The 26,483-nt window shown below is 36.7% G+C and overlaps 2 protein-coding genes across 2 annotated transcripts in view; both read right to left on the reverse strand.

Annotated features, from left to right (window-relative positions):
* Window positions 1-15,608, reverse strand: part of znf106a (zinc finger protein 106a) — a 33,692-nt gene extending 18,084 nt beyond the window's left edge. The window contains exons 1-8 of the mRNA XM_023285712.3: window positions 15,477-15,608; window positions 11,642-11,724; window positions 11,164-11,225; window positions 6,092-6,286; window positions 1,609-3,420; window positions 761-1,226; window positions 604-673; window positions 275-429 (exon numbers count right to left, since the gene is read on the reverse strand). Coding sequence (XP_023141480.2) covers window positions 275-429; window positions 604-673; window positions 761-1,226; window positions 1,609-3,420; window positions 6,092-6,286; window positions 11,164-11,225; window positions 11,642-11,695 — 2,814 coding nt within the window. The 5' untranslated portion in view covers window positions 11,696-11,724; window positions 15,477-15,608. The remainder of the gene's footprint in view (window positions 1-274; window positions 430-603; window positions 674-760; window positions 1,227-1,608; window positions 3,421-6,091; window positions 6,287-11,163; window positions 11,226-11,641; window positions 11,725-15,476) is intronic.
* A 1,393-nt stretch (window positions 15,609-17,001) lies between these two features.
* pacc1 (proton activated chloride channel 1) lies at window positions 17,002-25,232 on the reverse strand. The gene is made up of 8 exons (XM_023285703.3): window positions 24,981-25,232; window positions 22,473-22,581; window positions 20,611-20,820; window positions 19,417-19,571; window positions 18,631-18,773; window positions 18,207-18,348; window positions 18,018-18,125; window positions 17,002-17,933 (listed from the first exon to the last, which is right to left on the reverse strand). The coding sequence occupies exons 1-8, from the start codon at window positions 25,014-25,016 to the stop codon at window positions 17,772-17,774; spliced, it is 1,065 nt and encodes a 354-aa protein (XP_023141471.1). The 5' UTR covers window positions 25,017-25,232; the 3' UTR covers window positions 17,002-17,771.
* Window positions 25,233-26,483: the final 1,251 nt, after the last annotated feature.

Consider the following 26,483-nt stretch of genomic DNA (forward strand, 5'->3'; position numbering starts at 1 on the left):
TCTGTATATTAAAAACTGTGTGTAAAGTAGTTCAAACCTGCACCAGCTTTAATAGTATCATGCTGCTAACACACTGATGCTTCACTACACATATAAAAATGTCACATATAATAATGCATCAGAGAAATGAAATCAGGACTTCTACTTTCATACTTTACATTTTGCTGCCATGTTCTTTCACTTGAGTTAAATTCGTCATTTAACTGTTACTTGTAATGAAGTATTTTTATTCTGGTGTATCCTAACACTACTTCCACCTCTGCTGCAGACCTACCTGCTGTTTGACCACCATCAGACGCTGCACCTCCATGTATGCAGCCTCCAGAGCAGCTCGGGCCTGGATCAGACTCGTGTCCACCGTCTGCAGGGATCGACTCAGCTCGTCCTCCCGCAGAGACACCGCCAGCAGCTGGTCGATCGGTAAACGCTCTGGACCGAACCCAGAACACACGTTTTAAACATCACTGTGGCGGTAAAACGTCACAGAATACATACACAATGTTCAAAAGTTTGGGAAATGTCCTTATTTTTGCAAGAAAACCATTTTTTTCCAATGAAGATAACATTAAATGAATCAGAGTCATTCTCTCTCCTGACACTGACCTTTTTTGGGTTTGACCTTCCGTCTTTTGCTATTATGTTCCAAGCATGAAGACTCTGTATTTGGGACATCCTAAAAACAATAAAAGAAAGATTCATGTTTTGTTTGTGAGGACATAAACAGAAAAATACAGATAAGAACACTGTTTCCTGAACTCACCCCTGCTGCTCGTCGCCTCTTCCCTGTTCCCTGACCATCATACTGCTCCGTCCCTGAACTGCTGTCTCCTAGGACTGAATCAGATCTCTGCAGACCTGCTTTCTCCGTCTTTATTTTGTCCGGATGCTTCTTTCCTTTAGCATCAAACTGATCTAACATCTGCCCAACCTCTGGCTGATTGTCTCGGCTTCCTTGAGTGGATGTGCGGTTGGGAGAAACTGCAGATCCCTGGTGCTCTAATCTGAAGTCTTCCCTCTGTGCTGTATCTTTGGATGTGAGGGTCGTAAACAGGGAGTGTGTGGATGCAGGGGCGATGCTGCTCTCAGATAAGGAGCGTTTTCTGGAGGCGCCACCCTGGGAAGAGACATCCATTAACGACTCCCATTGGAAACCCTCCAGCAGGGGAATGTCGTCCTCCTCCTGGCTCTGGTACCCCTGCTCAGATGGCACCATCTCTATCCCAAACCTGTAGGACAGGAAGCAAGCAGGACGGGACATGAGATAAGGTTGAAGTAGCAGAAATCAGATATGAAACCTTATACTTGTGGCGTTTAATTAGTCATAAAACTCATTAAAGCATAAAGCAGCAGATACTGTTGTCTAGTTTTTATGTGCATGTGTTTTGAGATCCTTGGAGCTTCAGTAAAAAAACAACTGGAGCTACAAAAAAAAGATAGAGACCTGAGAGCTGAAGAAGCTGCTTGGATGAGGGGTGAAACATCTTTAGGAAGTCCAGTTACTCTTCTACTGAAGCTCCAAGGATTATCATGACATGAATCTACCCAGACATCTGCTTGGAGACTGAAATAAACTCCGTATAGGCTCTAAAAACAAGATCAAACTTTCACCTTGGCATGCCTTTCCCCATGTCCTGCTTCTTCCGGACTTCCTGATACACCTGTTCCCAGTTCACATTTCGTCGCGACCCGGAGGAGCTGATGAGCTGCCGTACTGTCGGTTTGAGCCCGGAATCCTTTTCAGTGTCACTTCTCCGCGACTCGCTCAGGTTACGAACCCGCCTGGCAATGTTCAGGTTGGGTTCGTGGGCTCCTGTTTTGTTCTTGCAGCTGATGTGCTTGCTGAGGTCCCGTTTCAACACGGGAGGCAGGTCCAGCTTGGACAGACTGTTCGACCCGGTCTGAGCTTCTCCACTTCTGGAGGTGTCGCTTTCCGAGCTCTGACCCGCCTCAGCGACCTGCATGGCATCATCCAAGGCCACAGAGCTGGTTTGCTTCTCCGATTTCCTCCTGCTCTCCTCGTCGTCATGGCTTGAAGCTGCAGCCTCAGGGCTCTCCATGGTGGAGGTGCTGACTTGTAACGACTGGAGAAACTGGCTGCTGTCTGAAGATGTCAGCGAAGGCTTTTCTGGCCGGACTGCTTCAGGTTTACTCGCATTCTGCCTGCAGCTGTTTTCCTTGTTCACTCCAACTGCCTGATCCTCCACGATGTGCCGTGTCACTTCCATCCTGCTGTTATTAGAGCTGTCTAAAGAGCCTCTCTTCTCTAAAACAATCTGCCTGGCTTTCTTCACTGCCTCCGGAAGCTGCTGTTCTTGTCTTGACGGAAGGGGCCCAACAGGTGGAGCCTTTAGTCCACTTTGTTTTGCAGTTGGTTTTGATTGAACTTGACTGGAGGCCTTACTGAGTTGAGCTCCACTACTGAGACCGGACATCTTTCTGTCTATATTTAGCTTTGGATTTGCAGAACCTGATGCAGGGTTCTGCTGTCCTTCTCTCTGAGAGCTTCTGCTTCGACTGCTGCTGCTTCCATCTCTGGGTTTGGTCGCTGGGTTTGTTTTAAGCTTCCCTTTGTCTTCCACACTTTGTCGACTAGTTGTCAGCTGCCCTGCTTTCTGCTCAGGTCTGGACTGCCTGTTAAAGCCGCTGGTTTCCGGTGTTTTATTCTGGGGTTTGGGGCCTTTGGGGAACTTCTCTGATGAGTTTGGGTTGGTATCGTTATGGGGCTCAGAACCCTTTGCGACCGGATAGGGCGACCAGCGGCAGGCTTTGTCCAGTTTTGGGTTGCTACCAAAAGCCTTGGAACTCTTGCTGCTGTTACGTTCAGGTTCTGCTGACTGTCCCTCCCGGTTCTGAAGCCCAGGACCCTGCTGAGCTCTCTGGTCAGAGCCCATGTTCTGAAACTGGTTGAAGGCGTGGGCGAAGAAACTGGGTGGAGGCCCCAGCAGGCTGATGGGTCGCCCCCTCTGAGCGTACTGGGAAATATTGTTTTGGCCGTAGAGCCCGTTACTGCTGCCCCCGTTGCTGAGCCACGGCAGCCGGTTCTGTGGGTTTCCAGGAAACCTACCCTGACCCCACGTCCTGTTGCTCCGGCCCTCCTGGGCGTTGAAGTTTCTTCCACCAAACTCTGCAGACGCCCATTTCTGCAGGTTGGGAGGCTCCTGAGCGTGCCAGGTGGCACTCTTTCCCTGGTTATTGTGGTGCCAGGGTCGAGCCTGCCCTGCTCTGGGGTTATATCGGTTGCTGCCGACCCAGGAAGTGTTATGACCGGAATCACCGAACCCCTGCGATGGCTGCTGCTGCCAGGCGAGACCGAAGCGGTAATTGTCCTTCGCTTCCTTTAGTCTCTGCTGAAACTCCTCTTTCCTTCTTCGATCCTCTTCTTCTTTTGCCTGCTTTGCAGCGGTGGCCTCCTTCTCTTTTCTACAAAACAAAAGTCACAGACATTATACACACACACACACACACACACACACATATATATATATATCTTACAAACTCACTCACACACTTTTGCAACTTGACGGCCAGATGGTTTTGTGATAACCAAAGAACAACCTGAATATTAGACTGATATTCATCAGGAGTCAAACTTAATGCTAATATTGCTTGTATTTGCTTTATGTGGAAAAAAACAACTTCACAAACAGATCTGCTGTCACAGTTTCAAACAAGACACTCATGAATTGGTAAATTTTTAATATTTTAAGAGATTTCACTTCCATTGCACATCTTCTTTTGGGATAAATAAAAAGAGAACATCCAAAACACACAGTTAGTTGTTAAGATTTCAATTATAAAACCTATCTTTATCTTCTCAAAACAAGTTTTTTCTCCTACTATGAGCAGGAATCTCCACTTCAATTGCACCTACATGGACCAAAGCTTTATTTATATTTACGTTCTGAGGGTTTTTAGAGAGCAGTTTGATCACAAATCAATCATACTCTGATTTACAGAACATTTTATTCCTAAAAACATGGCAACAATAGAGTATTTTTTCTTGCCGTTGACAGTATTTTATGATTTACTGAGTGACAGACAGAGATCTAGAAAATCTCCTCAGACTCTAATATGCCAGCAAAATGAAAGGTAAACTTTGCAGCTGGGCATTTTTAATGACCTTAGTTGCATATATACACATACATTGTCAGAAAACTTACTACAGCTTTGTAACAGTAGAATTAGATGTAAAGTTGTTGTATTAGATTGCATTAGATTTCACAGGTGTACCTAATAAAGTGGTCAGTTAGTGTATAACTCTGATTTAGAGTTGTATTGAGCTGCTGCTAACGCCACATGAACAATTCTTGCTGCTGCTTCACATGAAAAACATTCAATTTGAGAAAAATTAGGTGTCTTTTATTGTGAAGCAGCCACAGAAACTCATTGTGCAGCAAAAAGACACTTGGCACTGAAATCGAAATCGATTAAAATGAACATTTTAGCTGCTTTCACTCCTCCTTTTGTCAAAGTAAAACGGTGGGTGAAGGCCAAACTGTCAGAGTTCAAAAGCGACAATAAATAACCGCCATTGTTTCCATGTGAGTGATCAACTGGTGAAGTTTCATGGTGATATCTGTTAGTTAAAATGTTTATTCCATTCCCTTGTACTGCTTTAAAGGTGACCTAATGTGTCAGTTTTGTGGCTACAGCTTGTTTCTGCTGCCCCCAAGTGGCCAAAAATAATATAATCCATGTAACTGTTGAGACTTCATCGCTGCAGTGTGGCAGTGGAAAAAAGAAACCATGATGTCAGATGACTAGAATGAGTTTAATGAGGTTGTGTTTCATCGTGGCTGTCGAGTTTTGTTTCATGGTGTTTTAATGAACCGACCTGCAGAAGGAAAAGATCTGATGTGACAAACTAACAGCCTCCACACATTTCAAACTCTGAAATCTAATTCAATTCAGAGCATCAGAGGGCTCGAGTAAAGATGTTCTGTCGTGTTTTACTAGTTGGAGAAGGCTTTAAACTGAAGGCAGCAGGACTCTGTGTGTGCAGTCATGCTTTTTTTTTTTAGCCTGACATTCGACTCCGGCTGCAGGTCAAAGTGAAGCTGCGACTAAAAGAGGCCTGTGAGCAGCGTCCAGCAAAATGCGAGGCTATACATGGCATGTGCACACACAAAGCAGAGATGGAGAGGTGTCGCTGAACTGTACATTTATGGTTAAATAATAAGAACTTAAACACTGACACTGACTTTATACATCAAAAATGTGTATTTTTGCTAATGGAAATCTGTTCTTTTACATTGTTTGACTGTAAATTGACACTATTATTTTTACAGGACCTAAATCAACAAATATATAATTCTTTTTTAGATATTTGCTGTTAAGTGAATGAAAAAGTATGTATTTTCTATGTTTTGTTTACAATGGCTAGCAAAATCATAGAAAAAAGTATTTAATTTACATTAAAAAAATATTAAATCAGATCAAAAATGCTCTTTTACAATGTGTAACCAGAAAAAACGCACAGTTTCAGTGCATTTAAATATGCTAAAAAGGTCATTATTTTGCAGATATTTACCGGCATTTTCACCATTTGACAGTTTTCTATCAATAAATTATGTATTATAAACATTTATATCCATTCCAGATTTTTTCTGGGATTTTTTTTGTTTGTTTAAATGACTTATAATATTTTTCTATGTAAAGAGAAGGATAAAGTGCCAGCTTTTGCTAAGTAAAATGTGGCAACTACCAAAAACAATTAGGCTACTTTCTACAAAATATCTAACCATCCTGTAAACAACAAATAGATGTGGAGTTGAATGATATGCAAAAAAAATATATTGTTTGTTGACAGATATTGAGATGTAAATCACAGTTTTAGTGGGAAAGGCCATTTTCCCATTTCTTTTCCACAAAAACACATTGTAATAGTTGAAAATAACTTTATAGACTGCAAACTTTTTACTGTAAAATACTAATAATTACAACACAAACATTTTAATAAACTTGCTTTCATACACTAATTAGACGACTTTTATTGCAAAAAAAGTGTTTTTGCAAACACTATTAATAATAACAACTCAAGAATGGCACAACAAAACAACACAACAGAGCCATATTCCACCAAAAGTCCTACCTGATCTGCTCCTTTCTCTTCTCGATCAGCTCCACCAAAGCCTGGTCGAAGTATTCCTCGTCGTGGTCGTTCCTGGCGGGCTTCCGTTCGGCCGCCTCCACGTTCTGCTTGTGCGTCGGGCTGGAGATGTGTCCGGCGTATTCGGTGAGGCTGACCACCTTCACTTTACACACTCGGCACTCGTGTCCACAATCCCTGGGGAGGGAAGGCGAGAGCGGGCGTTCAATCGATCCTTCAGGCATCTTTCTGATCTAGTCTTGTTGTTTTTATTAGTCCTGTGGCTCCACTTTCTGTTAAACGTCTGAATAAAAACCAGGAGAGGAGAATACTCAACAATCCTGCAAAAAGATAATCCAAATTCTCTATCCAGATCAGGAGGTAGCTAACTTATAATTTTCTCTTTTCAAAAAATAAATCTTTATCATCCTGATCTTGTGTTTTTTTTCTGGTTCTTCAGCAGAACATGGGAGGCAGGTAGAGGGCAGGAGGAGCAGCCAGGCTGGACGACGGCAGCATGTTAGTCTGAGGATGTCCTGCCGTGCGGCACAGCGCTCAGCTCAGTGCGCTTCCATGATGGTGTCCGCTGCGCTCTGAGACTCCGCACAGGAAAAAGACTGTATTTGACCTCACGCTGAGCTCCCAGATCCAGACCCAGCCCCCCCGCTGGGCCAGCATGTGTTATTAGAACAGACCCGGGGTTCCTGCCTACCAATCCGGAGCTGAGCCGTCGTAACCGGAGCCGAGTGCAGCTGCTCTCAACCTCCGCTTAAAAAAAAAAAACCTCTCCCAGATATGCCACCCTGTGACTGGATTTTCTATCAGATCTATGTCATGGCACGCTGCCATTTTCTGACCTCTCGTGCAGTTGGCAAACCCTTCATCGAGGGGATGGGGTTACTTCTTTCCTGACACATTACTTCTCAGCTGCAGAGGAACCTCGCAAAAGTCTGCATCAGGCTGCTAAAGTTCACCCTGCAATCTGTCAGCAGGTTAGAGTGGCACATTACTAAAATGATTCCACAAATCACAGCTAAAAACTGTAGAGAAAATGATCTGCATGTTTCATTTAAAGATTTTCCAATGAGTTCAGCAGTGATTAAAACAAAATGAATAGGTGTGGAGATGGATGCACAGCTGTTTGCAGGCTGCAACTATGATTAAATCTGATGTGAACTCAAAAGTATTTTTCATGCTGCAACACTTCGTCACACAGACGAGCCACCAGCATTGTTAGAAAGGTCAAGTCCTGCAGTTATATTTGATACGTGCTCCCACAAGCTACAATAAATACTTTAAGAGGGATTCATTCTTGAGGAAAGAATGTGAATTTGGTTGCAAAGTGTGTCTTTTAAGCTCTAAATTTTAATTTAGGTCCTATTCTTGGAGATTTTGTCTTTCAGTTGTCAAATTTTGTGGTCAACGGGGTACTTATAGAGACATTTGGTGATTCTGTTGTGTGTTAAGAGCTTTTCTGTTGTGTCTGATAGCAAACATCATGCCTAATTTATATCAGTATTTAATTATATCATCATATAACCTATTTTATAGTCCATGTATCCCTCAGTCTCAGGCATTCAGTTAGTTACATGGATTAATAATCACAAAAATGCCTCAATTTATGTATTTTTGTATATAGTTAATCATATGAACCCCATACCGCCCCTCAGTGTGGTTGAAATACATTTATCAGAGCCAGAAACTGCAAGAACAGAAAAAATTGTGCAATACTGGGGACAAAACTTATGCTTGCTTGAGACTTATCATGACCTGGATGACTGAGAACATCCACAGATTTAATACTGGGGACAATCTTGGAATGGATCATGCATGACCAGCATTAAAATGAACCAAATCTCAGCTAAAAATCATAATAATTCATTAAACTCACTTCATTTTACATGTCAGATTTAACAATTTGCTAAAAAAAAAAAAAAAAAAAAAAAAAAACGCTTAGTCTATCCAGATTCTGTGAAAAATTAAAATACATGTTTTGTTTTTTTTTAATCGCCAAAATTACACCACTTATCAGAGCCAGAAACTGCAAAAACAGAAAAAAATGTGCAATATTCAACTTTCCAACAGTCCTTGAATGAATCATGTATGACCTGCATTAAAATGAACTTAATCTAAACTGAAAATCATGATTACTCATTAAACTCACTTCATTTTACATGTCAGATTTAACAATTTGCTAAAAAAAAAATGTTTAGTCTATCCAGATTCTGCAAAAAACAAAAAATTCTACGCTTATGAACGCAACTGTGAAGCTATGACCAACTCAGATGTGACTTTCAGTCTCGCAACAAAAATTCAGGGACTTCTGAAATGAACGGCAGGCTTCCTCTACACAGAGCAGATGCATGGAAACAAATTAAGAAATTAAAACCCACTGTGTTTTTTTTTTCTAATAATGGCAACACCTGTGAGAACTTGGCAAAATGCTGTAAACGTTGATTGCTGTTTTTTCAATTATTGTAAAATAAAAAGTCACAGAAATTCAACTATAATTTTCTTTTTTTACTGCACTGTAACTGTCATAATGCAGAATATAAATGTTTGAGTTCTCTCTATTTCTAGCCATGATTGTGCTCTTTTCACAGAGGTGCTAGACTTTATATTACAGTGAAAAATGAGCCCACAGTGAATAAAAATATGGTTCAGAGTGTGAACCTTGCTGCTGCCATCTTATTCCAGTTGAGGCAGTTTAATAAATCATCACACCCTAAACCACCACTGTTGCTAATAAATCCAAAGTTTCTGCAACATTAAGAGCACATCGTTATTAAAATTACTACAAATATGCTTCACCACACTGTCCTCTTTGTGTGTCACTGCTGATATTAAAGTGTAGTAGCTTAGCAACAGCCCAGGCACTGAATCAGTCTCCGACACTCCTCTATCTGAGCCGCATGCCTTCAGTAATCTACATGGCGGTCACGAGATAACCAGTTGCCTCCTAACGGTCATGCCTGTTGTTCCGGAGAGATTGTGTCTAAATATACGAGCTGCAGAGGAGACAGCTGCCCATATATCCACTCGCCCAATAGCCGAGGACACGTGAACGAGAACACACGTGCTGCACGACTCAAATAGATCCGGACAAAACTCCCGGTTGGACCTTTTTACATTAATATTAATACTTCATTTATAGAGAAAGTGTTAAATAGGAGGCAAAATGTGAGAAAAACAAGACAAGAAAAGCTCAGATTGTTAATAATAGTCTTTGGAAATAATCAACAATTTTCATTTTGTTTGAAGGTTTTTTCCTCTTATGAATGGCTTTAAAGATAAAACTGAACCTCTATATCAGGGGTGTCAAACATGCGGCCCGCGGGCCACAACCAGCCCTCCACAGGGTCCAATCCGGCCCTCAAATTGTAAAAATCACAAGAAGACAACTGTAAATTAGTAAAATTATAAATTTAAAATAGCTTCTCAACCATGACAAGTTGTTTTGATTATAAATTAAAATAAAAGATTGTTCTTTTGTCCTTTTGTCTCATTTTTGTAATATTTTTTTGTCTTGTTTTGTCTGTCGTTCGTCTCATGTTTTTGTCGTTTTGTTTCTCGTTTTTTTCGTCTTGTGTTTCCTTTTTGTCTCGCTTGTGTTTTTTGTCTTATTTTTGTCATTTTGTGTTTTACTATATTCATTGTTTTGTGTAACGTTTGTCCATTTTTTTGTTGCTTAATTGTTTTGTTTATTTTTTGTCTCTTTTTTGTTTTGTTTCGTATCATTTGTCTCATTTTTTGTGTCTCGTTTTTATTATTTTGCATCTCATTTTTGTAATTTTTCGTTTTGTTTCAGTTTTTTGTCCGACTTCTGTTGTTTGTCTCATGTTTTAGTCGTTTTGTTTCTCACTTGTTTCCTTTTTGTCTCGCTTGGGGGTTTTGTCTTTTTTTTGTCATTTGTATTTTGCTTTATTCATTGTTTTGTGTATTGTTTGTGTCGTTCTGTGGGGTTTTTTGTCTCGCTTGTGTTGTCTATTTTTTTGTCATTTTGTGTCTTGCTTTTGCAATTTTTTGTCTCATTTTGTCATTTTGTGGTTTGTTTTATTTGTTGTTTTGTGTATCGTTTGTGTCGTTTGTCCTTTTTTTGTCGCTTTGTAACTTTTTTCTAATATTTTGTCATTTTTGTGTCTCGTTTTTATCATTTTGCGTGTCCTTTTTGTAATATTTTGTCGTCTTTTTTGTCTGACTTTTGTCATTGGTCTCACGTTTTTGTCATTTTGTGTTTCCTTTTTGTCTTGCTTGTGTTTTTTGTCTTATTTTTGTCATTTTGTGTTTTGCTATATTCATTGTTTTGTGTATTGTTTGTGTCGTTTTGTGTTTTTTTTGTCTCACTTTTGTTGTCTATTTTTTTGTCATTTTGTTTCTTGCTTTCGTCATTTGTTGTCTTGTTTTGTCAGTTTCTGTTTTGCTTTATTCGTTGTTTTGTGTCTCGTTTGTGTCATTTGTCCATTTTTTGTTGCTTTGTAGCTTTTTTGTCAAATTTTTTGTCTCTTTTTTGTTTTGTCTCATGTCATTTGTCTCATTTTTTGTCGTTTTGTGTCTCATTTTTATTATTTTGTGTCTCATTTTTGTAATATTTTGTCTCGCTTTTGTTGTTTTTGTGTCTTTTTTAAAGTAAAATACTACATCATTCAGTTCCAGATACCTGTGACTAAATGTTTTGTTCCTTTATAGATACTGTAATCTGTAAGTTATAATGTGTCAGTGATAAACTGAGGCATAATGTTGCTGAACTTATTTCTCTTAAGAAATTTCAGGTTGTTCACAATGTTTTGTAAAGAGATACTTCCTTAAATGTGAACATTTTCAGAATGCACTTTTCTGCACTAAAACAAGGGAAAATTTTGGAGTTGTGGTTATTTATAGGTTATTATGCTGTGATTTTACTGTTCCGGCCCACTTGAGATCAAATTGTGCTGAATGTGGCCTGTGAACTGGAATAAGTTTGACTCCCCTGCTCTATATGCTTCGGCATTATTGATCATAGCGAACCTTTATTATGAAAATGAGGTCCATTATTATAATATGTAGGTGTTATTTGGATGATTATAACAACAACTCACCGGCCTTTGAGCTTCTCCAGCTCACGGTGGTGCAGCATACTCCTCATGTGCTCATCCATCTCCTACAGATACACATTAGAAATAAAGTGTTTTAAAATCCACAAATGTCGTTTATAAGCTTAGTTAGATAAACTCTTTATTGACACCCATGAAGGGAAATTTGCACATCCAATCAACGCAGCATGTGGCTGGAACAGAAGAATGCTGATGTGCACAAATGAGGTTGAAATAGGTGTTTTAATTTATATAAGCATGTTTTAACTGAAAATATATGAATAAAACAACATCATATCAAGATTTTTTCCATGATATAAGACGACAACATTGATTTTTGGGCAAACACAAATGAGATTTTTTTTGATATTTTGTCCACAAGTTGCAAATGTAACCAGACGTCCTCAAAATATCACCTGAAATTAACATGTTTATTTCTAATTATGCAGATTTCTTGTGTAAATCCTACTTCTGGGTCAATTACCTGCTTGGAGATGTAGACCGTTTCACAGAGGATGCACTTCCTGTCTCTCGCCATTTTGAACGCAGGTGGATTTCAGCCCATTCCTGTAAAAAAAACAAACAAACAGAATTTAATAACGTTAAAGGACTCATTACTAACAGCTTAAAACAGCAAAATGACGAGACACCATCCCGTATTAATAAAAATAATAGTTTTACCTGAGCTACATATTACAATGATTAATCGATTAAGATTTGGATTTGCCAAAAAAAAAAAAAAGGTACCATATTTGATTCTGATCCTGATACCTGACCTTTTTATTTTTGCCTTTCAGGCGAAAAAATTATTTATTTTTTGCTTCTGAATTACAAATTAATTACAGATTATCTGATGATACTTGGACTGAAAACATCCCTAAAACAACATTTATGCTTTGGAAAAATCTCAAAAAGAGTTCAATGAACCTAAAAAAAACCCTTTGAAACCACTAATCATGGCTCCTCAAGCGCTTTATTTGCAACACCTGTGAAATCTAACGCAGTCCAATGCCAGATTTTACCTTAACTTCTACTTTCATGGAGTGTTTCCAGTTTCTGTTGACATAATTGTCATTAAATCCATAAATCTAGCAGGTGTTCCTGGTGCTGCATTAGATTGCAGGTGTCCCTAATAAAGCGCTAGCTCAGTATTATGACTTCTTGTGTTGATTTTAAACTCTGCGACATTTTTGTTGTTATTTAAGTTATAGAGAGAAAAAAACAGCAATACATCATGTTATTGCACTTAACCCTGTAAAACCCAAAAATACAACATCAGTTTTAGTTTTTTTATTATTATTTACATATATATATATATATATATATATATATATATATATATATATATATATATATATATATATATATATATGCAAATTTTTTTGCTGTCTTACAGGGTTAAGGAGCTGTAAGAGGAACAGTATCTCATTTTGCTACCGCATTTGATTGCCGTTTGACTCAACAAATATCAGCAAAAATTATTATTTTCAAGTCCATTAAACTCTCAGTTATTTTCTTGATTAAACAATTACTTGTTTGGTTTATAAAGTGTCAGAAAATTGGGAAACAATGTGTGACATCCTGAACTGTCTTTTATTTTCCACAACCCAAACATATTCAGTTTACTGTCACAGAAGAGTAAAAAAAAAAAAAAAAAAAAAAAGAAAATATTCAAATTTAAGAAGCTGCAATAAGAGGATTTTGACTTATTTCTTACCCAAACCATTATCAAAAACTAATTAGAAATCAATTAATGACTGCAGCTCTTGCATATTTTATATTAGAAGACGTGCTCTCAGCAAAAGCTCACACTTCAAACCAACGGACTTTCGCTGAACCACACCTGCTATTCAACAACATGCCTCGGAACCACGGCCCAGATACCAGCAGAGTTCAGCCTGCTGGTCTAATTCCAGTCTGCTGAGAGGGCAACTCTGCAGCCAGCAGCAGAGCCGAGGCAGCACCGCAGGCTAAGTCTGGACTTGTTTTACGCTCACAAACAGGCCGAGAAAGCAACGCCGGCAGTAAGTCAACTGCTGGTCAACGTCTGCCCTCACAGGTTACAGCTGACTACGCAGAAACTCTGTTCTGTCCAGACATGTTGCTGGTTTATGAATGTGTCGATGCATTAAAAGTTAAGATGAAAAGTTACAAAGAGCCTCTGCTGTCTTTGCTGTAGATCTGGTACCATAGAAAACAAAATCACAACAAAAAACATAAAGGAATCGTCATTTCCACCTGTATTATTTGAGTTTTAGAAATACAAAATATGAGTAGATACCAGTGTTTACATTTGGGGAAGTTAATAAAGAAAGAAAGAAATCCAGAAAATGATGAGCTACGTACACTGTAAATAAACTTTAGAACCGTTTTTGACTGTTATTTTATAGATTTTCACCAAAATCACAGAAAAAAAAGTCTTAATTTCCAGGTTCATTTATAGTCAAAAATTGTAAATAACATCCAAAATCTGTACTTTTACAAATGGAAATCCATTATTTCTCTGTTGGACTGTAAATTAACACATTTTTTTACAATATATAAATCAGAAATAATTTTTTTGTTTGTTTTTTGCCATTATTTGAAATAAAAATTATATATACTAAGGTTGAAAAGTTATTTTTTTAACAATTATTTTGCAGATTTTCCCCATTTTTTAAACAGATATCTGATGTTGTTTTCACAATTTTTAAAATGTATTTATTTTTACAGTTTTTGAACATTACAATATTCCAGTGTTTTAATGTATTTTTTCTGGCATCCTCATTGCCAAATTTTCAGTTTTACAGGATGTTAAAAAAATCTTTTATACAGTGTTAAAATGCATACAATAAAGAGGCACTGTGATATGAGTCACAATTTTCGTGGGAATGCTATTTTTCTCATTTCTTTTCTGCAAAAACCACAGATTATGAAAGGTTTTTTTGCTGCAGCCTGCCCCAAACATTTATATTCTTTTACATCTGCAGAGTATGACTCATAAGCCAGGGCGTCTCTTTACTACCATCATTTTATTTATATATTTTTAATCACAAAACTGCAGCTCCTTTGTTTTGGATATTGCAGTTGGCCATATTGTGATTTTGATAATGTTGCAATTAGTTGTTCAGCATTACTCTGATTTGGATTCTGAGTGGGGAAGAATAAGAAAAGAGGTGCAAAACTTGTCCTGTTGACTCCTATTACAGTCTTGAATCATTATAATTAAGAAAAGTTAGTTCGGTCAAACAATGTGCCAGCTTCCTTTTCAATTTTGCAGCAGCGTCACGTCTCCATCTGACAACTTTCCTCCCTCTCACATCCACAGCAACTCACCCATAGTTGAATCAGTGCAGTTTAATATAGAATACAGTCTGGAGATACCATCACCATCATCATTAGTTCGGACTATATTCTGTTTATGACATTATAAAATGCCTCTAAATGCCTCCATCACCATTTCTCTTCCCCCCCAAAGCACCAGAGGGCAGCTGTTTATAATATTAGTAAGATCCAAGGCTCATGTTCCATCTCTGTAAGGGCAGCAGGAAGGACTGTGTTTTGAGACCAGTTAACTTCTAAACAGAACATGTAGCGGTGGTAAAATATCTGAAAATACACAGGAATATATAGAGGAGGCAATTCAAGAGGTTTGACTGCTACATGGCTTCCTTCTGCTGATGCTAAAGCAGAAACTAGACAGCACAGTTCTCCATGAAGCTCAATAAAGGTCACCACAAATGCAAGTTCAAGTTCAAAGCTAACTTGCATTGAATGCTTCAGATTAACAAAAGGGTCTATTAAAGTTCCCTAACCTGTTTCACACCACTGAACTGTTAGGTTAACCTGCTAGCAGTTAGCTACCTGGTGCAGGAGTTTAGCATCACAAGTCAGACAACATTTTCCCACGTTGAGAAGAAAGTAAATATAGTCAGAAACTGCAGCAGATACAACTTAACGTCTGTGTTTCTGCGTTTTAAAACTGGCTAGTTAAGTTGGTTAGCTAGCAGTGGGTTGGACCCCTCATCGTTGTTAGCTTAGCTGTAGCTAGCTGTTGTTAAAGAGAGCAGACAACCGTGATAACTGCGTCAAAAACAAAACAAAAACACCACCCGACTGCCAGAATTACAAACTGTTTAGACGAACTGTGACTTTTCACTGAGTTAAACTGTCGGTTAAGTAACAACTATAGCTAGCAAGTTAACATGCTAACATTAGCATTCTAGCAAGCAACAGCAACGTTACTCCTGCTAATTTACTATTTCTATAAGCCTGAGAGAGAACAGCGAAGACAGAGTGTTTGTACACGGTATAAATACCGAGGTGTGTCTGTCGGCTACCTTTAAAACAGCCACATGTGTGCAGGACTACTGGAAGTTCTCCTCCAAAACTGAAGCTAACAACAACATCCTGCTCAACCCGAAACTACAAACCAGGAGGCATTCAGGAGCAGCGCTGTGCAGGAAAAAAGCACTCAGTCCAGAGCAGATGGTTCATAACGATAGTATTCATTTAAAATCTCCTGAATTAATAGTTTAAATCCACATTTAATGTGACTGCACTGAAAAACTGTGAAAATCTGACAGCAGGGTCCCTGAAAAAGTGTGTTAAAAACGGTGGAAAGCTAACGTTTAAAAACTCGAATAATAACAAATATAAAAATATATTTAAAAAAAACATTTTTATATATTTATATTATATATTTATATTTTAAAATATATTTCTAAAATATAAATATATAAATATTTAATCTAAATATATAATATATAAAATTTATAGATTTTATATATTTATATTAAATACTACAATAAATATAAAATATGTATTTAATTTAATTTACAAAATATTTTTAAATATATATTTTTAAATTTTTATAAATATTTGCCATTATTTTCAATTTTTTTTATTTGTTATTTTAAATGTGTGACCACAATAACACTGCTAAAAAAAATCTGCGAAAAAAATATTTCACACATTTAAAACAACAAACTATCATCTGTAAAAAAATACAGATTTTTGATGTGTACATTATTTACAGTATTAGCTTTTCATTAAAAAAAAATATATATATATACATTTAACATTTAAATTAATAATTTTGTTGTTTGATTTTACTAGGTAACATCTGGAATTTACCAAAACAGGAAAAATCCATAAAATAGCAGATTACAATAATATTTATGGATTTATTTTTCTTCTTTTAGATAACAGTAAATTTCTGCATTTTTATAATTTTTTTTGCTGATTTGTAAACAGTGAAAATTGTGAAACTTTACAGTTGTAAAACAACAAACTGTAATTTGCAAAAATACTGATCTTTCACGTAGTCAATTTTGTTTTTCTGTGATTTTACTAATTATTATTGATTTAACAGAAAAAAAAATCTGTAAAATAACAATAAATTACAATTAAAACCAGCTTTAAAAAATGCTCATTTTGTACTATGTGGTCTACCTCAATAATTCTCAAACGTTTTTGCTACAAGACATGCCTTTACATGTAATTATAGTGCTAAATCATCTTAAGTAAGACTAATTTAAAGGCATACAGCTCCAGAACCACTGGTCTAATTATCCTGCTCTCACTGTGATATTAATATGGAAAATGAACTAAGCGTACAAAGATGATTAAATGGCCATTTTATATTTATTTTTCTATAAAATAACTTGAAAATGGTGCAATTAGGAGGTTAAACTAAAGATTTCTGGACTTCGTGAACAGTTCAATGTGTAAAGATCTCAACAACGCTTCTGTGTACTTCCTTGGTTGGATGAAAAATAAACAAATCTCATTTTGTTAAAGCGTATTTCTATGCTCTATGGCAATATCAATCTAAACCCTTGTAAATAAAAGTCAACAATAATATTTTCAGGCATAAAAATATGTTTATTTTCTGAACATCTCTAAAAACATGACGTATGTGATATAATATTGACCAAGACACATTCACAGCTCAAGTAAATACAGTTCTTTACAACACATTATGTTGGAATTACATGAAATCAGAGAAAGTTCTGGAAAAATGGATTGAGCAAATATGCTATAAAAACAGCTCTTAATCTCTTAGGAGTTATCAAGGTAATTGTAATTCGGAATGGCAATTTGTGTTATAAAACGCTACATACAGACACAATGTTGTGTAATATTCCCTTTAAAGTAGCATTATCCCTTTGAGAACCACTCCAAAATCCTGCAACATTTTTACCAAAGTTCACATTTTCTCAGTTTTATACCCGAAACATGTTTTCAAAAATAAGCTTTAACTGCGTCTCACCCTTCAGCAACATTTGTTTCCCTGGAATGTTTCAGAAAATATTTATGAAACACGTCTTATTTTGAAATGCAGCAGCAACAACAATAAAAATTCACTGAATATCTCTTTATGAAATGATTAAATTAGCAGTAAAATCCAGTCATTTCTGTTTGTTAAAACGTGAAAATGGAGACAACACCATCAATAAAATGGAAAATCTTGCGGATAAAATGCTTCAGTGCTTAAATTTCTCACCAGTTATTAGAAAATGATGCAAGTTAGTGACCTCAACAAATGCAACTGTGTAAAAATAAAGACTAAGAAGAGTGAGATAATGTGGATTTTGTCAGAATGTGTCACCAGTGCTTCTCTACAAAGTGTTTCAGCTCACTTGGTTCAGTTCTCGTGCTTTATTCTTCAGATGTCTCTTACGCATCCTGATGATCCACTGAATGGTGAGTTTGGCAAAATTAGCAGCTTTGAAAAGAGCCATGAAGACGCCGCAGAGGATGGCCATGGCGCTCCAGGGATTCGCAGTGACTATCTGTTTCAAAATACACACAGCTGAATTAAATCCTTACAAAAACAAACTAGTTCTAATGAGAATAAAACGTCTGAGTGAACTTACCAGTCTGATTTCTTGCATGTAAGGATCTCGCCATTCGAAAACGGCAAAGAAGAGCTGGTTGGTCTGCTCTTGTTCCGGTCGCTTGTCGTTGAATTTCACCACAGCGGACTACAAAAACCAACACAAATAATGAAATTAAAGCTTCTAAACTTCATCATGCCTGTAAAACATGAGCAATCAGGTAAATACCTCTTGGCGAAACTCCATAGCCTCATTGTGTTTCCCAGAAGTCCTCACTAGAGACATCTTGACCCAAGTTCTGAATCCACCAGAGAAGGTCCATGTGGAATAATTCCTCTCACAGTCCCTCATAAACTCTGATTTGTTTGTACTACACAGTCAGAAAACACAAATGCTGTTGTGAAACTGCAATAAATAACCTCTAAAATCAGAATTTCTTTCAAAAAACACAAACTAACAACAAAAAAGTAACTTCAGATAAGCTCCAAGTGATGTGATAGCTAATATAATTGACTTTTAAATGGCATTAATAATTCCTATTAAGTTGTTAGTGCATGATTTGTGTCATGAGGGGAAAAAAAAACATAAAATGTACCAGAAATGGCATCAGCAAACACTACCACCACAATAAATAGCTGTTGGTTGCTATTACCTCGTAATCAAGTCGCTATACTTTGCAAAAAGCATGTAAGTGATGGCGCTGAAGTCCTCCTCTGTTTCATTGTGACTGAACTGCATGAAGATCAGCTCTTTGTTTCTGACATCAGACGGGCCACGGAACACCAGAGCTGTTTTCTACAATATAGAAGGGGAGAGTGAGTAAAAACTGTCTTCAAAACTAATTAAATAGTTGGCATGTATATGTTTTCTTTGTACAGTTTATAGTCCCGTTTTTCTGCTTTTCAACATTGATGGTCAATTTAATTTGTCTTTTTTGACAAGAATTTACCAAAAAAAGACTCAAAAACTGTGTGACCATGTAAGAAAGGGAGTGAGGGAGGCCACAAAGACACCTATGACACCCCTGAAGGAGTTACAAGCTTCAGCAGCTGACAGGAGAGATCTACCACCATTTAAAGCTTTACAGGGGAAAAGAGAAAGACACTGTTGAAAAAAAGCTCATATTAAATCTCGACTAGAGTTCACCTGATGGCATGTTGGAGACTGAAGTCAACTAGAAGAAGGTTCTTAGGTCTGATGATAAACAACACTGCACATAATCACAGGCAGCATCATGATGTGAAGCATGGTGGTGGCAGCATCATCATGTGAGGATGCTTCCAGAACCCAGTTTCCACTTTGACATGAAAGAGTCTTGATTGTACATTCTTGTCTTTAAAAAGGCAAACTAAATTGACCATGATGCAATGTTGAAAAGAAATAAAAGAGGAAAACATCTAACTTAGTGAATACTGTATATATTTACAGTGTAACTGACCCCTGTTTGATTTGTGAACGGTCCGATGTAAGTCACTCGTGTAACCTCACAGTCTATTTCCTGAGGTGTGCCAGGGTCCACTAAAGGCGGGATGTAGTCGTGGTAGTGATGTTTGCAGCTCAGCAGCTGAGCTTTGCCGGGATAAAGAGCGATACCTGTTGAAAGAAAGAAAAACATGCAATCAATAATGGATGAGCTCCTGACCACTTTAGATTCACAAAGTCTCATTACTAAGCAAAACCTTATAAAAACTGAAGTAGCAGCACATAAATCTTTAAATCATGGCGGTCGCTACACCAACACCGGACCATATTTGTGATTAAAACCATTTTTAGAAAGTTTGCACAGTGTGGTACACTCAGTAAAGAGGTTGCCTGGTACTACTGTATTTAAAATGTATGCAGGATTGTTGTGCTTCATTTCTGTTGCATTAAGTTTAGTTTATGACATGAAGTTGAGAAGTTGTAGAACAGGTTGAACAATATCGGTGTCACTGATGTGCAGTTATAAGGCTGTTATCTGTGCTCAGATTCACAGTTTTGATTAGGAGGAACTTAGGGAAACTTCACTTTTAATTGCTTTCCACAGATTCTCACGTTAGCCTGGTGGTGAGGACAATGAAACTTTAGTTATTTCATAATTCTCTCAGATGAAAAAATAGAGCCAAAGTCTCTTTATTTTGGCCTCAGTTGTCAACCTTTTTTCCTCAAAGTGAAAGTAAAACCCACAGAGGAAGTTTTCAGTGTTTTTATGCATCACATATCTGGAACAAGCTCACATAAAACTGCAGGTCTCTCAGCTCTTTTACAACAAGGCTGAAGACTTTCCTGTTTGTCTCTGCCCTTCAGTGAATAATAAATATTTTAACCTTTTATTTTCTGTTTTGTCTTACTTTATAATTTTTTTTATTCTTTATTTAAGCCTTTTTTATTGCTTTATCTGCTTTTTATGCTTGTTGTGGTTAAGGTTAAACACGCAGAACTCCCTTGGTGCTGAAACTTGCCTTGCCTAAATCAGTAAATTAGATTTCTATCCAGCATTTTGGAGGGCAGTGCAGTCCATGACGTATTTTCAGGCTGTAATCTGTGGTTCAGACTGTTTACCTAAACACCACACTGGCTGCTGCCTACTAACCCAATAACAGTCCTGAATTACCCTTCAAAACCACCCTTACAGTGTGTCATTTAAACCAACCTGGGGGTGAAAATGAGTCGACTTCTTTGTAGGTGACAGACATGACCGGCTGCTTGAGCTTCACCAGAAAGTCGGAGATGGTTTGGTAGGCGAGAAACACCGCCACCGCCGTAAGCAGCAGGTACACGAAGATGAGAACCACAGTAAAGACGTTCTTCAGGCAGGTTTTACTGAACCTCCTGGATGAACTGTTGCCCGTGATGTCGTCATCTGTAGGGAAAATATTCGTAGAAACATGTAAAAGCACCTTAATTGAGCAAAGAGCAAAGGTACAGTTGTGCAAAAGTTAACAAACACTTAAAAAGACCGTGTATATCATGGTAGTCTTGAGTTTCCAATGGTTACTGTAACCCAAAATTTTCTATGATGGAATTATTGAACACATCCATCTTTGTCACAAAAAACAGTCATGCATTTTGGTTCTTTCATAGATTTATTATAGGTCTCCTAGAAAAATAACAAAACCTGCAGCATCAAAATATACATATAGCAACTGGAATTATCAGGTTGTTAATCAATAGTGGCATGGCCTCTTAACTTGTCGTGACTGTTTACGATTGACTACAGCTGGTGACTCCTCTGAGGTTATTTAAATGCCCATTTGATCCACTCATCCGACTCTAATACAAACATTACAGTGGGAAAGTCTGAGGAGCTCAACAAAGATCTGCTAAAGGAAATCATTGACTTGAACAAGGCAGGAAAGTCACTTAGAACTTGTTTCTAAGTATAAAGTCCATTGTATGGTTGTGTTACTGCCACGATCAGCAAGAAAACATAAATTAACACCTGCTGCTGAGAGACAATGGGTCAGGATGGTCAAGAATCGAGCAAGAATCAGCAAAAAGCAGGTCTGAATGAATGATGTGTTCCAGCAGCTGTCAGTATCCACAGTGTTTTACATCAACATGAGCTGAGAGGCTCCAAGGAGAAGGAAGTTCTTCCTCGAGAAACAGAACCTTAAAGCTCCACTGATCACATGGACAAAGAAAAGGCCTTCTGGAAGAAAGTTTGGTTGTTAGATGAAACAAAAGTTGAGCTATTTGGCCTCAACGACTAGAAATATGTTTGGAGAAGAGAAGGTGAGGCCTTGAACACCAAGAACACCAAACCTACCATAAAGCATGGCGGTGGCAGTATCATGTTCTGGAGCTGTTTTGGTGCTTTCAACAAACTAAACTGAATAACGAAGTAGGAGGATTACCTCCACATTCTTCAGGGAAATCTAAAATCATTAGCCAGAAGGTCGGATTTTGGACACAGTTAGGTGTTCCAACAAGACAATGACCCCAAACACATGTCAAAAGTGATAATAGAAATAGTTAAATCAGGCTAGAATTAAGGTTTTAAACTGGTCTCCACAAACCCATCAAGAACCTGTGGACTGTGATGAAGAAACAACTCGGAGTCAGAAAGTCAACAAATTTAGCTGAACTGTAACAATTCTGTCTAGAGGGGCAAAGATTCAACCAGAGGCTTGTAGATGGAAACCAAAAGCAGCTAGTTGAGGTAAAAATGGCCAAAGGGTCATTTAACCAAACATTAGCATTGCTGTATGTATATTTTGGACCCACTTGATTTTGTCATATGTCCAGAAGATCTGTAATAAATCTATGAAAGAACCAAAGTGCATTTTCATCATAGAAAATAAGGGTTATAGGAGTCATTGGAAACTCAAGATTGCAAGGACATACATGATCTTTAGAGATGTATGTTTTGGTTCATGACTGTATGTGCAGGTTTTAGTAGTTCTATTTGTATTTGGACCTTCACGTGACACCAAAACCCAAAATGGTGAATTCTCCAGAAGCTCATTAAAGCAGATACTCATTAAAAATATGTCAGAGAGGATCTTCTGCTACCTTGTGAGATGCTGCCGTTGGGCTCCTCATGGTCCAAGTCTTCAGTGCCGTCGTCGAAAAAGCCATGAGACTGAGTGTTACCTTCATCGTCATCCTCTTCATCATTGAACTGTTAGGAAGAGGACATGCAACAACAGTATTGTGGATAAGCAAAAGACTGGAAAGTACTTGAATGTGGTTAAAAAATTAGAAGCAGCAAAATGTCCTTCAAACAACCACCAATCGACAAAATGATGTCAAAGGTTTCTGCTGGTTGATTTGAACTATTATCATCCCTCATAAGTTCTTATGTAACCTGGTTTTGGAAGGAGACCAAAAAGTTGAGTAATTTAGAGAAGTAAGAGGCGTCAGTATGAAATAATTTAAAATCTGAACGATCATAAAGATATCTCTATGTCAAGAACCTGTTATCAACTTGGAAAACTGCATTTCCATACAGTTTATTTGGGAAAATGTTGTTTAATTGACAAAAAAAAACGCCATTCATATTATGGTTTAATATAGAATACAACAGTTTTAATCAGCTGATGTTACTCCTTTGTGTCTGTTTGCACTTATTTTATGCAATTTATCCATAAAAACATCTTCGAATCTGACACTATCATTTCAACAATAACAAGAACTGAAAAAAGCTACAGCAATTAAAGCACTCAGTATTACTTAACATATATACTGGCTGTAAGTTACTACTACTACTGCACAGACATTCATTTGGAGTAAATGATCAATTCTATACAGATATCACTTAGAAAGCAATCAATGTAAACCGATATATCCATTGATTATCCAATGTTGATCTGTCTCAGCATATATAAGCTAACTGACAAACAATATTTGCACTTTAATAAGATAAGCTGTTACTAATACCACAGTGGGGCTATTTACAGTGTAACAGCCGCTAAAAATGTACAGAATGTTAGTAGAGAAATAAAAATATACAAGAAATATACAGATATATGATATGACATTGCACAGATTTCTTTGAATGTGGGTCATTCCAGAATTGGAGGACATTTGGGCTTCAAAATTGTTGAAAAACAAACCTTCTCTTTTACAATTTTCTGCTATATATTCATCAATAATCAACAATAAACTATCAAAGACTTGATTGACTCAGCTTACACATCAATGATACCATTGTTATTCCATGTTTTATTTGTTGTTTGCTAACCCTACTCTAATCACAGTAACAGGGTTGCTAATCCATGCTAATGTTAGCTTTTTCTCAGGAGTAAAAGCTAGATATTTAGCTAGCTGTTACTGCTGACTAAGAGGACAAACTGACTGATGGAAAACAGTAAAAAGAATTTGTCTTTTCCTGATAATATGCATAACAGTGTTGGAAATCCATGCTAATGTTAGCTTTTTCTCAGAAGTAGAGGCTAGCTACACTACCGTTCAAAAGTTTGAGGTCACTTGGGACACACCTTCCATGCATTATAATTATTATTTAAAATATTATGTTGATTGAAATTTTTGTCCCACAATTACAAGAGACATCAATGAAAAAAATAATACAAAAAAAAGGAGATTAAAATTTCATTTTGTTTTATTTGAGATTCAGTTTGGTCATCAGGGGGGTGGGACAAGAGAAAAATTACACTTTAGGGGGAACTCCAGACTTATTTGGCATTTTTTCTTCTAGTTTTTATAAATTTGGTCTTAGGACAAGTAAATTTACACAACAACTGAATGTTTTCATATTTTGTACATGGATTATTTGAAATTTGATGGGTGGGACATAAAATGTCCTCCAATTCTGGAATGACCTGTGTGAAACATAAAATTATTTCATGAAGATGTAGAAAAAGAAAACCTAGTACTGAAAAGATTCTTCCATAAGCAGAAAATATTACACATTTTATGTTAAAAAATAATATAGAAATGTATTATATGGAGTATTTTAAATGTAGAAAATATTCATTAACTGCGTAATATTTCTTCCAGTAATGGTTTGGTTTTAATTCAGCCACAATTATCTGTTTTTCTGTTTTATTTTTGCTGCCTTCTGAAGCATTTTTTAGCTTCTATTTTAAAAAGTGGACTAAAAATAAAGATTACTTGTATTATTTTTATAAAATCTAATTACTGCACGACACTGAAAGGTGTTTATAGTATTAAATCCAAACCTTTTCTACCAATGAGGGTGGGGTAAACAGTAGAAAACACTTGTCAACACTTGTCCAGAATCACAGTAAAGTTGAATTACAGCCTCTTTTAAATAGTTTCAGTGGATTAGTTTGGTGATTTAAAGTTTAAAATTTCAGAATAACAACACTGAGTCTCATGTAAAAGTAGAAAATGAGCAGGAAAGTGTAGTTTCGCCTCAGAGGAAACGTGAAGATCTGTAATCTCATGTTACGGGAAGTTTTCAAAGTGCTGTGCTCAGCTGTCAGATCACATGATGACAAGAACCTGACCGTAGAGGCTCCTCACTAAACACATTATTGACGTTTTAAAGGTTAAAACAACAAACTGACAGAAACACAAAGTCTGCTGTAATCTCACCTCCTTGTAGGATCGAGCTCTGTCTTTCCGGAGCATTTTACCACAAATCAACTCTGTTTCTGCGCTTCAGATTATCTGTGCGACGTTAGAAGACTGGTTTTAATGAGTAAAAAGTGCATTTTTAAAGAAGTTTCATTCTCCTAAAGCAGGATTATTCCTCAGGTTTCAGTTCCACACCGTCACTCGGATCTTCTCCACCTCAATGGAAGTCCTTCCCACAACAATCAGCCACCTTCAGGCCGTGACTCAATCAGAGAACCACGTTTCCTTCGCGATGTTTCCTCGTTTCCTTCCCTTCGACTGAGACATAATGCTGCGTTCAGGTGCTCGTAAGAAGATTCACAGGCTGAGTTCACTTTGAAAAGGTTCTTGTACTTATTCTATGTTGTAGAATCTTAAAAAAAAAAAAATTTACAGTTTTTTAAAAACAAAATTTCCATGTTTTGCTAAATTAAAGATAAGAAGTAGTGGATCTATTGAAAAACTTTGCATGTTCACATTTTAAAAAGTAGTAAATATTGTCTACATCCAAAATCAGTATATATATATATTTTTTATAAATGGTAATTAATTCTTGTACAATGTTTGAATGTAAAAGTCTTTTCTGTATTCAAATCAGTTAAAAATCGCATTATTTTAGCGGTGTTTGACATTATCTTCAAGAAAAATTCTTCTAATGAAGACTAAAAAATGGTGAAAAGTTTTATTTTTGCCCCTATTTTGTAACCATTTAAAACAAAACAAGCAATACAAAGCAAAAAGGAACAGGCAAAAGCTGTAACTAATGGTACGATTTTTTTTTTTTAAAAAGGATAATTCATTTTTTTACATTATTTGACTAAAACAAACTATGCTATTTCTACTGTAATAAAATCAGCAAAAACATTATTATTTTTGCAGATATTTGCAATTGTTTGAGAAGTGAAAAAAGTTAATGTTTTTGAAAAATGTTACAAATCGTTAAAAGATTTTAACTGTGCTCTATAATTAAAACATAGTTTTTGCTGGATTTATAGCTGCTTTATTTTACAGATATTTTATTGATTGAAGATTGATTTTATTTTGCTTTATTTTGTTTTAATATTTGTTTATTATTATTATATATTTATTTTTTATATTTATTTGTTTATTTTATATATTTTTATTTTATTTTATTTTATTTTATTTTACAGATAATTGCAGATATTTTGAAAAAGGATATTTTGAACCATCTTGCATCGTCAAGGGTCATAAATAGCAATAAAACCCACTCTTTTCTTTGACATTTTACTATGTCCAAATTTTAAGCAAATTGTTTTACACATATTTGTCATTATTTTCTTTTTTGAAAAAAGTTGTTGAACATTACACAATATCACCATTATTTAACATATTTTCTGGCACCATTGCTGACTGAATTTCACAGTGTTCTGCAGATGGATATATATTTAATTAATTAGTATTTTTACCTTCAAATGCAACAGGGCATGTTTTGTTTAAATGTGGGAAAATTGGATTATGTAC

Source organism: Amphiprion ocellaris, chromosome 20, assembly GCF_022539595.1.
Source record: "Amphiprion ocellaris isolate individual 3 ecotype Okinawa chromosome 20, ASM2253959v1, whole genome shotgun sequence".
In the NCBI taxonomy this organism is placed as follows: Eukaryota; Metazoa; Chordata; class Actinopteri; family Pomacentridae; genus Amphiprion; species Amphiprion ocellaris.